At 31.6% G+C, this 12,758-nt stretch overlaps 1 protein-coding gene across 1 annotated transcript in view; it reads right to left on the minus strand.

Moving 5' to 3' along the window:
• The window catches only part of LOC115876256, a 43,707-nt gene extending 41,787 nt beyond the window's left edge, over nt 1–1,920 (minus strand). Inside the window, exon 1 of the mRNA XM_030891963.1 lies at nt 1,652–1,920. Within this exon, the coding sequence (XP_030747823.1) occupies nt 1,652–1,681 (30 nt within the window). The 5' untranslated portion in view covers nt 1,682–1,920. The remainder of the gene's footprint in view (nt 1–1,651) is intronic.
• Between the last annotated feature and the right edge of the window lie 10,838 nt (nt 1,921–12,758).

Consider the following 12,758-nt stretch of genomic DNA (forward strand, 5'->3'; position numbering starts at 1 on the left):
TAATAAATCATTATACTATTTTTTGTAAAACTAATAAAATATAATTTTACACGCATGGTTGAAATAAAAGAAAATGTTTAAAATATTTGAAAATACGAGTACTTATTAAATACCAGAAATAAATTCTAACAACCGAGAGTCATGCAAGTACATAAACGAAAAACTACAAGCTGAAAAATGGTCTTCTTGTAATAAATTACACGCATCAATTGCTCGTTTTCGTATTACACAGACCGATGATCTTTACCGCCGTTACAATATATGCAATATTTAATTAGTGTATAATTATTACCGGTAAAATAATAGCTAAGTGGTTACTTTTACATATTAATAGTTAGTTGTACGGTGGTATAGGAAAGAAAATAGGAACAGATAGATCATAGAAAGAACATTCACATTGTTAAAGCGCTTGAAATAAAATACCATACGGTCGAAAAAAAACGGCGTCGAAGACGGCTACTGAATGACAATCGATGATAATTTTGACGTGGTCAATGTCTAGAACCGTTCCCAGACACCCAAAATATTAATCATTCCCAAATTTTACACTACACCATTTAAAAAACATGTTTACTCAATGTAAAAATCAATTACAACTTTCTTAAGGCCAACTGGCAGTAAACCTCATTAAAAAATAAAGAAGAGTACGGGCCAAGAGCCAAGTAAATAACGTCTAGGGCTTGACCTCGCCAAAATCATCATAAATTGTCATTCCCCAGCCGTCTTTGACACCGTTTTTTTTCGATTAAATGGTATTTATTAAATTAATAGCTATATAACATCAGTAGGGCTTTCTGGATAATCTTGTCGGTAAAAACATTGGATTCGTTAGCTTTTCTATACCGGGTGCATCTCAAAAATGGTTCACCCTTATAACATTTTTATTTTTTCAGATAAAAAACGAGATTTTATATGTTAGTACATGACATAAATTAGGATGATTGACGTATTAATTGTTTTTGGTCACTTCCTGTTTCACCGGAAATGACTACAACTTATTATACGGCGCGTCCAGTGTAAAAGTAAAAGTGTTTTGGTGTATTGTGGTGATTTAGTGTAATTTTATTTTACTGTGTAACACGAAAGGTTCCAACCCTCAACTGTAATAATTATATTACTCTATTTTTATATGACATATCATAAAATATGTCCCACATATATTCTTCATAGCCCCTCTTAATTATTTGTCCTAATTTGAACAGCAAAAATACACCCCTTCAATTCTCCCAAAAGCTCCGAAATTTTCCGCCTCCCCTAAATTACAGCTCCAAAATAAATGGAATCCCATACCCAGAATTGGAATAAAATAAAAAAAAATATATTTTTTCCTTAAATTTTCAAAACCACCAGATTTTTTCTAGGCTCTTGTTGCTCAAAATTTAATCTATTACCTGTGTTACCGAAAATAAAAAAAAATACAAAAATACAAAATTTTCAACATTATTTTGCAAAACACTTTAAAATAACACCTATTTAAGAATCGCTCTGTATAAAAATATTAGTTTAAGTTATATTTTATCACATTGAACTAACAATCAGTGTATTTTTATTAAATGTAATCAAATTTTATATAAAATTTTTATATAAATTTATAAAAATTCAAAATATCCAAAAATTAAACATAATATTCTATTATATTTTTATGACATACCATAAAATATTTCCCACATATATTCTTCATAGTTCTTCCTAATTATTAGTCCTATCCTTATCAACGAAAGTACACCCCTTCTATTCTTCCAAAAGCTCCAAAATTTTGTCAATCCGCTGAAATTGTATCAAACGCGTATCTATGCCCCGTCAAACGATCTCACTGAAGCGCGTTGTGCCGATCCACGTGCGCATCGCATCGAACATCAAAAACGACTAAAGGCGATCCCAGGCGGTACTGTTTGTGTGTATGTGTGTGAGTACCAGGGTGTTTTGTACAGAGCGTTGTTCGATTCGCGGCCGACCACATACATGAACGAATAGGAACCGATAAGAATAACCGCTCTCTGTGAGGAAAAGACCTTTGAATGAAAATGATTGATTTTGACGGTGGATGAAAGAAGAGAAATCCTCAGCAAATGTAATATTCTGTGTTGTTTAGTTATGATGAGACTATGACTTTTTTTCTACGTAAGTACTCACGTGAGGTATTTTAATACTCCAATTAATTTTTGAAGAGAAACATAAAAAAATAATAATTGGGATGTAATATGAGTAATTATGTAAAGCATACGTACTTCCTTATTTACATTTTAATAATTATAGCCATTGAAAAACTTTTTAACTAAATATTAATTGCCTCAATTTGCGGATTCATAAACTGCTTTGGTCTTATTTGCTAAGCATTGATGATCGATTTTACATATCCATTCAGAACACTTGGAGCATTCCATGATTTCATGATTTCTGGTATAAAAATAACACCTGTCGTTGCCAGTTTTGAACCTTTTTTGCACATGTAATGTTTCCAGATAATGGACTTTGTTGAAGTAGTAATTTAATATACAGTATGTCCCCGGATTGTCTTTACAAGAGGTAAAACTTTTTTATTATTGGCATTTTGAGAAAAATGCATTCCAGATAGGGAGCAATGACGACCGGGTATCGGAAGACGTTGAAGAATGTTTTAAAGCCCATTGATATTTATAAAAAATAGTATATTCTTAATTGCTTAAATAGCATTTTGTAAAAATTCTAAAATCATGACCGAAGAGGAAAAAGGAGATTAGTTGGCGTGCTGAACTTATTGTTAGTACAATTATCTATTGCGAAACGATGACAAGATGATATTTTCAAGGAGTGTAGTAAACTGTAGGAAATATTCTTCTCATAATCATCGAACGGTAAATACGTACGGGGTTCTGATAGAGACGCACAAAATGAAAAATGTACACATCGATATTTTTTTCTGGGTTATAATCAGGGGTAATGGGTGTTTCTCAAAGTTGTAAATTCTTGGTATGTCATCCACTGGGAGTTGGAGAAGTGGAATTTTCTTTTTGAGGGTGTTGCAAGCCCCTGTCCTTCTCTCTATCTATTTAGCTTCCTTCGGTCCATCGTTGGATATAGACAGTACAATATATTCTACTCTTCTCTGTCTGTCTCCATGCAATTGCCAGGCCACAGTAATGTGGCGGACAACTCGCCAAAAAGGAGAGGCCGTGGCAGATGACTCACTACTTGTGACGATCAATACACTGAAAAACTTGAGGACAAGGTTTTTTGAGAGAAGAAAGAAGAGCTGGAAGTGCTTTAACGCAAAGAAAGCATGAGAGGAAAGTTTGGTACAATAATACAGAGGTATCGCAATGGGCCCAAAGCCTCCGAGTGAGGGATCAAACAGAATTCCAAACACCAGCAACCTAAACTCACCTTAATAGCACTGCAACGCTTACAAAAATATCGATATTTATTTATCGGACATCCCTACGTTCTAGCGAGCCGTTTAAAGCAATTACCATCAAAATGCAGCGACGAGTCTGACGGATCGGTACGTAATTGGCACCGAATTTGGATTGGTACTTCAAGGGTACGACGAAAAACAAAAGAAAAACGTATCGACGGAGAAAGGAATCGTAATTACGATGATTTGTGTTAATTAACTTAAGTTTTTTATTATTATGATTTTATTGACACTTGCGGTCATTTGTGATGGTTAATGAAATGTTTGGAATTGATGCAATGACCTTCGAGTAGTTCTCCATCATTATATTTCGTCATAATTAAATGTATCTATATCTATACAGGGTGTCCCAGAAATAAGTGCAAGTATTTCAAGGGGTGGTAGATCTCGATAAAAGAAACATATTTTCTCTATATCGTTTTTCAAATAAGTCCAAAATAACGGAGTTATTTTACTTTGAAAATTTCCAAAAAAAAGATTATTTGCTAAAATTTTGAGAACGACTGGATCTTTTCTGGATTTTATTTCTTGTAAATTTAATCTAATACCTATGTTTTTAACTAAAAACTAAAAAAATTCCAAAAATTTTTTCCAAAAATTTTGAATTTTCAAAAAAAAATTTTTCGCGAAAAAAACCTCATAGGCGTGTTTCTGTGGTTGAACTATACTACCCGTTAAAATACTTACACTTATTTCTGGGACAGCCTGTATATACCTATTTTCCTACTATCGCTTCTTTGATTTTAATAAACGTTAAATAAATGAAGATAACAAAAGTTAAAAAATGAATCACATTTGTACACAAAGTTTGGGTCTTTTTGGTTTTACCTCATTTAGTACATAATTGTTATCAGGTAGTAATAATTGTTAGTTTGAAGCTTGACTTTAATAGACGTTTCTGTTTGAAAAAAAAAACTAAAGTGTTCTTCAATATTTATATCTAACTATTTTATTTTTTTTTAATAGTTTGTTTATTTTTTGTTCTTTGTGCTTTTCTTTGGCTTCTGATGACGGGAGGAGATATATTAATATATATTATTATTATATATACTTCCTGAAACGTTAAGCATTAGGCAAATATGTTTTACTAGCGTGTACCCGCGACTTCGTTCGCGTCGAATTAATCATTTGTAATGGTGATGATAAAGCAAAGCAAGAATTTCCATTAACATACAAACTGGATAAAATTTTCTCACATTTATGTTGCAGTTACCCAACTTTTTGGAACACCCTGTATGATTTTTTTAAAAAATTCAAAATATGTAAAGAAACAAAATAAATTATGCGTGTCCAAGCGTTTTCCCGAAAGACTAACCGTTTTTTAAATAACAAATATTGTATTATTTGAGGGGCGTTTTCACCCTCTTGGAATTTGAGATTCGAGAAATGTTGACAAATTGTTATCCTTTGGACCAACGCCAGCAGTGTTTACAAAAAATAACTTTTTTATTTTGTAGGTTTTCTAGTGACGAAAAACCCAGAGGTCTTTTCAAGATACTTCCTCAAATTAATGCAAGAATTCATGTACTAAATTAGTTATTGAAATTAGTAGGTAGTCGTTATAATATGCAATATTTCCATAAAGTTACAACACGCTAATTTGCAAGCTATAATTTATCACTGTCAAGCCAGAAATCATCTTGTCAAATAATCGTTTAATGTCGACTATAGGTACGTGAACAAACAATAACTTCCTATAAATAATGCAAAAATCTCAGTGGCGAACAACTTTTTTAAAAAACACGTTTGCTATGACATTTAAATTTATCTTGAATCTAGTTCTAAAGGAGTAACAACAAAAATTTTATCATATAAACAAGTATTGGTTGCAGCACAAAAAAAACGTCTTTGCAGAAGGAAACACTTATTTATTGTTAGCTTTTTGAGAAAAATGCAGATAACATACATGGTGTTCCATTTAAAAAAAATCATCCCGATCCATTCACACTTTTTTGAGCCACCCTATAGCGGTTAAAATATTTTCCTGAAATACATCCTCATACATACTTTAGGTTTGCACTTAAGCAAAATTAAAAGTTGTTTATTCTAGGAGCTACAGATGCCCGGCGCACTTTTGCTGGACCCTGTATAATAATGTCTACATTTTATTCTTTAACTAGGCAACGGCCCAGCTTCACATTAGAACACCGAAGTTAAGCGACGTAAGGCGATACTAGTGGATGGACGGGTGACCGGTTCGAAACTCTGTATCGTGCTGTTGTCCAAAAAAAGGCAAAAGTGTAAAATTTATTGACACACACTGCTCATTCATGCCGGTTCGAGGCCGGATGAGATCGGATATCTCGTAAGAGTTGATTTAGACACTTGCCAAGTCCTTGTAGGCCATTGACCATGATATAGCCGAGGACCGCGGTTCGGATTCCGCGTAAACAAAGTAGGCCCCGTCCAGATTAGACCTGGCAGCAAAAAGAAGACGTTAACTGAAATCTTTACTTTACTTTACTTTACTTTATTCTTTAACTAAATATAAACAAATTAAAACGAACTAAAATACGGAAATATTTATTATATTAGAATTATTCAGAATGCAAACTATAAATGTTGCTTCATATCAAATGGAAATCTCTTCTCGTTCACACACACTTCACATTTCTTAAATATGTTGTTGCATTTCACACTTCTATTAATCAAAGCTTTATCTAATCATATGTGCGTGTGTTCGGAACCGAAATGAAAAATGCACCCAACGTAAATTAATTATCTTAGAGAGTTTTAAGGATCTGAGGCAATCGCTGTAAATAATGTTCAGCAGATTATATCAGATAATATTAGCGTTAAAAATGTGCCATAACATGATTTGTTGTATGTGAGAAATTTGATTGTAGCAAGAAATCTGTTAGCAAATATTGAAGGTACTTGCATTATATAATCCTTACTTTTAGTTTGAATAAAAATCTCAGTTATCTATATACTAATATACAAGGTGTCCCAGAAATAAGTGCAAGTATTTTAACTGGTATAGTTCAACCCCAGAAACATGCCTATGAGGTTTTTAAGGAAAAAAAAATTTAAAAATTTTTTGGAATTTTTTTTTAGTGTTTAGTTAAAAAACATAATTTCTTGATAATATGGCAACATAGGTAGTAAATTAAATTTACAAGAATGAAAATCCAGAAAAGACCCAGTGGTTCTCAAAATTTGAGCAAAACAATATATTTTTTTAAATTTTCAAAGTAAAATAACTCCGTTATTTTGGACTTATTTGAAAAACGATAAAGAGAAAATATGTTTCTTTTATCGAGATCTACCACCCCTTATAATACTTGCACTTATTTCTGGGACACCCTGTATAAAATCCTTAAGTGACTGATTCACTGATTAATCACGATCCTGCTCAAACCACTCAACGTAAGAAGCTCAATTTTGGCATAGAGGTTGATTCTAGGGTGTAGAGGTTCGATAAGAAGGGATTTTTCGAAAAATCTGATGATTGAAAAAATTAATCGCGATCCTGCTTAAAGCGCTTGACGTAAAAAGCTGATTTTTGTAAAACGGATTGACTTTAGGGTGTAGAGGTTGGATAAGAAGGGATTTTTTGAAACTCGAATTCTAAGGGTGTGAAACCACCCCTCAAATATTAGAATATTTTTTATTTATAAACCGGTAACACGTATATTTTATTCTGCTTAAACTGCTTGACGTTTAAAGCTGATTTTTGGCAAACAGATTGACTGTGAGGTATAGAGGTTCGATAAGGAGGGGTTACTCAATTGTTTTTTTCTCATGCTGACATAAATGTGAGAAAATTTTATCCAGTTTGTATGTTAGTGGAAATTCTTGCTTTGCTTTATGATCGCCATTACAAATGATTAATTCGACGCGAACGAAGTCGCGGGTACACGCTAATGTAATATAAATAAACAGACCTTACTATACCAAAACAAAGGTACCCGAGATATACAAACCACATCAAATAGAAAAATGCTAGAATGCTGTGTTTCTACGTAGCTGGGCCGTGAGATGAAATCAGCAAACCTTGTTAACACGACAGATTCCTAGCTGATGAAAACATATCTACAAAAAGGATAAAGATCTGCGCGGCGTTCTAAAAAATACTAAACTGAAAGTGAATCGTCGGACGCGCTTCCAAATGCGAGCGACATTGCCAACACGTTACATACAAAGTACCACAAAACCGTACTTTCGAGTCCGTAAATCAAACGTTTGTAATCAGGCATATCTGTTACAATTTGTGTGCACATAGAAGCGGTTTTTCATGGTTCAGATGAGTACTTTTAGATAAGGTACTTCTAATTTACTTCGTTCTGGCTATAAAGATACCGTGTAATGGCTAATGTGTTAAACAACGAAGATCAGCGTGTTTAAATATATATTTTTTCTCTCTTGTTTCAAGGTAGTTAGTTGGTACTTTCTAGGAAAGTACATTGTTAGTTTGTTGTCTCAATTTAGGCACTACTTATCAGAATTAGAATTTAAAGTTAGTAACTCGCGTTTTCATTGGAGGGCACTGTCATGTTTATTTCAAACCAATAATCAACGAGAATATTCATATAATTTAACAAAATTACTGTAATTCACTATAAATAATGAATTGTTTGTAAATGAGATATAATTTCTGTATTATTAATCCGGTAAATGGTGGAGATAAACAATTGTGATTGATTAAAATTTTATTTTGAGATGAAACTTTCGTTAACAAAATTCTGAGAATTCGAATAATGAATTGAATAATGAAAAGACAAGTGACATCTGTCTAAAAAAGACAGCGATTTAGACTGACAATTTGGTTATGTAAAATTTAGGGTGACAATTTTGATTATGTAAAGAAATACTGATTGCCTAACGATTAACATTAATTTAAAAATAAATCCCCAACATGAATAATGAACAAAACATTTAAACACCAACAGACCACAGACCACACTAAACAAATTGCTGGTTAGTAGCAGTTAATAGTAGTCAAAGATATAGCTGTCAGTAAGAAGTTTTACCTCAAAGATGCACACATAGTGCACACACATTTTTTTTAAATAAAGATATTGCTTTAAACAAACATTGGAGATTAAAAAAAATTAAGGTTCGTCGGCTTGTTGGCTGTTGATGTCTCCAAAATTAAGTTCAAACACTGTATAAAAATACAAAGATAGGTGCACCTAAACAAATTTAAGTGTTTAATTGTTCATTCTTTGTAAAAACTTAGTTTGGGAGTTATATTACCCAAAATATACTCCAAAACATACAATGTTTGCCTGTCCCAGATGGGAAGAGAAAATTGCCCCCATACCCATTGGGGGCAATGTCTCTGCAGATTCTTTCCTAGAATCAGTTGAAGTATAAAGTTACTTACCAGTGCAATTTTTTCTCTTATTTATCTTGATTTTTGATCGAAATCCACCTTCCGACCATCCACCGCACAGTGCAAACCTAACTATTTTACTATCTTGTTTTATGGAATTCTCAATAATGTCAACTTTGGGGTGTAGAGTTTCGTTAAGAAGGGATTTTTTGAAACTCGAATTCTAAGGGGGTGAAACTTGAAAAATTTCTCTCTTGTTTCAAGGTAGTTGGTACTTTCTAGGAAAGTACATTGTTAGTTTGTTGTCTCAATTTAGGCACTACTTATCAGAATTAGAATTTAAAGTTAGTAACTCGCGTTTTCATTGGAGGGCACTGTCATGTTTATTTCAAACCAATAATCAACGAGAATATTCATATAATTTAAAAAAATTACTGTAATTCTCTATAAATAATGAATTGTTTGTAAATGAGATACAATTTCTGTATTATTAATCCGGTAAATGGTGGAGATAAACAATTGTGATTGATTAAAATTTTATTTTGAGATGAAACTTTTGTTAACAAAATTCTGAGAATTCGAATAATGAATTGAATAATGAAAAGACAAGTGACATCTGTCTAAAAAAGACAGCGATTTAGACTGACAATTTGGTTATGTAAAATTTAGGGTGACAATTTTGATTATGTAAAGAAATACTGATTGCCTAACGATTAACATTAATTTAAAAATAAATCCCCAACATGAATAATGAACAAAACATTTAAACACCAACAGACCACAGACCACACTAAACAAATTGCTGGTTAGTAGCAGTTAATAGTAGTCGAAGATATAGCTGTTAGTAAGAAGTTTTACCTCAAATATGCACACATAGTGCACACACATTTTTTTTAAATAAAGATATTGCTTTAAACTAGCGATGGGAACTATCGAATGAATTAGACTATCGATTGGTTATTGAATGAATGATTTCAACTATCGAATGGTTTCATTCGAATAAAATCATTCATTCATTTGTATACTAAAGCATATGTGACAACCTCGCCGTGCGACTAAATGGTTATCGTTAAGCCACGACTATCGAATGCTTTAGATAAATGAAATTTAGTATTCGTTTGATGTTTGTCTGCGTCAGTGCATTATTAGTTCTTCCAAATTTTTATAACTTGCCTTCTAAATACTGTGCTATTTTTGCGTTTATTAAAATATTTAAAATACTAAAGTAGTAGTGTTTTTTTTTTAAATTGACGATTGTGTACTTGTGCAGGTGGTCAAAATTTTTCCGAAAATTTGTGTGATTTTCCGATCTTTCAATTATTTATTTTTATACGGTATATGGTCTATTTTTTTAATGGGAAATTTTGAGAAGTAACAATTTTTAAGAGATATGAGGTGAACTTACAATTAATTTTAAAAATACATATGTATTTGTATTTTAGATGTTTTAGTAATATGAATTAGTTGAACTTAATAATCATATTTAAGTAATGTGGTTAAGTAAATGGTTATCGAACTCAAATTTTGGGATAAGAAAATTAAATTGATTGATTAAAGTTTTACACGTGCCAATTTAAAAAAAAAAGTTAACGATATTTGTATTTTGTTTATGCTAATTCTCTTACATGTAGATTTTTGCGAAGAAATATTTCATTTATTTTTTAAAGTAAATGCCAGTAAAAGCAAATATTATTTTTAAATACTAATACAAAGTAATAAAAAGTATTTTATTACTTTAAAATAATTTTGACTTCTAATTTGTTGTTTATATTTTGCTACTACTTAAAAAAATGTTTATATTAAATGATTTTAAATTTTGGTGTTAATAGGTATAACAAATTATTACTGTTATTATTATTTATTAAACCAGTTTTGCTTAAAAACATTAAAAATAATTTTCCTACATCCAAAATAAAAAGTATTATTGCAGTGTAACAACAGCATATTAATAAAAAAAATGCAAAATATATAGTCATACCACAGGTCATACTATCCCTAACTAACTATAATACCCAAGAATAATATTCTTTGCTAATACCAACTAATACGAATATACGGCAACAGCGCCGTTCATAATGTATTTTCTGTGTAAATACTAGCACCTCAATAAAAAAAATAAAGTGTCCTTATCTTTATCTGACTCAAAATCAAAGATGCCGGCTTTTTTCATACCATTGCCGCCGACCGCTGTCGGGTTTCTAGGAAAGAAACCTACGTCGCCGGGCGACAACTAAAATCCAGTTTATATTTCATTAAAATCGACCCTGACGAATAAATGAATTTGATAAATGAATGAATTTTATAAATGAATGGTTTTTGCTGCCGAATTAATATATTTCAAGGCAGATGACGCATCTATTCGATATTTTTATTCGAATAGTTTTCGACGAATGTTTTCTTACTAGCTATCGAATTATTCGAATGAATTGCAACTATCGAATGTTTCGATAGTATTCATTCGATAGTTCCCACTACTACTTTAAACAAACATTGGAGATTAAAAAAAATTAAGGTTTGTCGGTTTATTGGCTGTTGATGTCTCCAAAATTAATTTCAAACACTGTATAAAAATACAAAGATAGGTGCACATAAACAAATTTAAGTGTTTAATTGTTCATTCTTTGTAAAAACTTAGTTTGGGAGTTATATTACCCAAAATATACTCCAAAACATACAATGTTTGCCTGTCCCAGATGGGAAGAGAAAATTGCCCCCATACCCATTGGGGGCAATGTCTCTGCAGATTCTTTCCTAGAATCAGTTGAAGTATATAGTTACTTACCAGTGCAATTTTTTCTCTTATTTATCTTGATTTTTGATCGAAATCCACCTTCCGACCATCCACCGCACAGTGCAAACCTAACTATTTTACTATCTTGTTTTATGGAATTCTCAATAATGTCACTGTTAATTTAAGCTCTGACACAATATCCTCCTAGATTTACTGCCTGTAAACCAAACCAATTTTAGAATAAATAAAAATTCACGTAAAATAAGTTCAGATAAATCTAACAAATCGGCAAAAAATCAAATCACATTTAAATGTGCCAAGGGAACCGTCAAACAAAACTGTCAAATAATTGAATCTCCTGGCATCAATCTGACAGTCGTAAAAACTTAGTAATTAAACTGTTTTAAAATTAATTATCACATTAATGAAAAAAGTCGATTGTTTTATTTCTAAAAAAAAATTGACAGCTTAAATAAAATACAAGAATGAAAGTAGGACCTAAGATGGGTTTATAAAAAGACTAGCGTGTACCAGCGACTTCGTTCGCGTCGAATTAATCATTTGTAATGGTGATGATAAAGCAAAGCAAGAATTTCCATTGACATACAAACTGGATAAAATTTTCTCACATTTATGTCAGCATGAAAAAAAAAACAATATGGCAAGCAGTTTAAGCAGAATCGTGGTTAAGAAATTACCCAACTTTTTGGAACACCCTGTATGATTTTTTAAAAAATTTCAAAATATGTAAAAAAAACAAATAAATTATGCTTGTCCAAGCGTTTTCCCGAAAGACTAACCGTTTTTTAAATAACAAATATTATAATATTCAAGGGGCGTTTTCACCCTCTTGGAATTTGAGATTCGAGAAACGCCTCCTTATTGAACCTCTACACCCCACAGTCAGTCCGTTTGCCAAAAATCAGCTTTAAACGTCAAGCAGTTTAAGCAGAATCGTGATTACTCAATGGTCATATTTTATGAAACACCCTGTGTAAATTTATAAAAAATCTTAAAATATGTAAAACAACAAAATAAAATATACGTGTTTAAGAGTTTTTCCGAAAATCTCACCGGTTTTTAAATAAAAAATATTTTAATATTCGAGGAATAGTTTCACCCCCTTAGAATTCGTGTTTCGAAATATCTCTTCTTATCGAACCTCTACACCCTAAAGTCAATCTGTTTTCCAAAAATCAGCTTTTTACGACAAGCGCTTTAAGCAGGATCGTGATTAATCAATGACCAGATTTTTCGAAACACCCTGTATAGATTTTTAAAAAATCTTAAAATATGTAAAAAAACAAAATAAAATATACGTGTTTAAGCGTTTTTTCGGAAACTTGACTGTTTTT

The sequence above is a fragment of the Sitophilus oryzae genome, unplaced genomic scaffold, assembly GCF_002938485.1.
Source record: "Sitophilus oryzae breed Bouriz unplaced genomic scaffold, Soryzae_2.0 scaffold_1430_pilon_pilon, whole genome shotgun sequence".
Taxonomy (NCBI): domain Eukaryota; kingdom Metazoa; phylum Arthropoda; class Insecta; order Coleoptera; family Curculionidae; genus Sitophilus; species Sitophilus oryzae.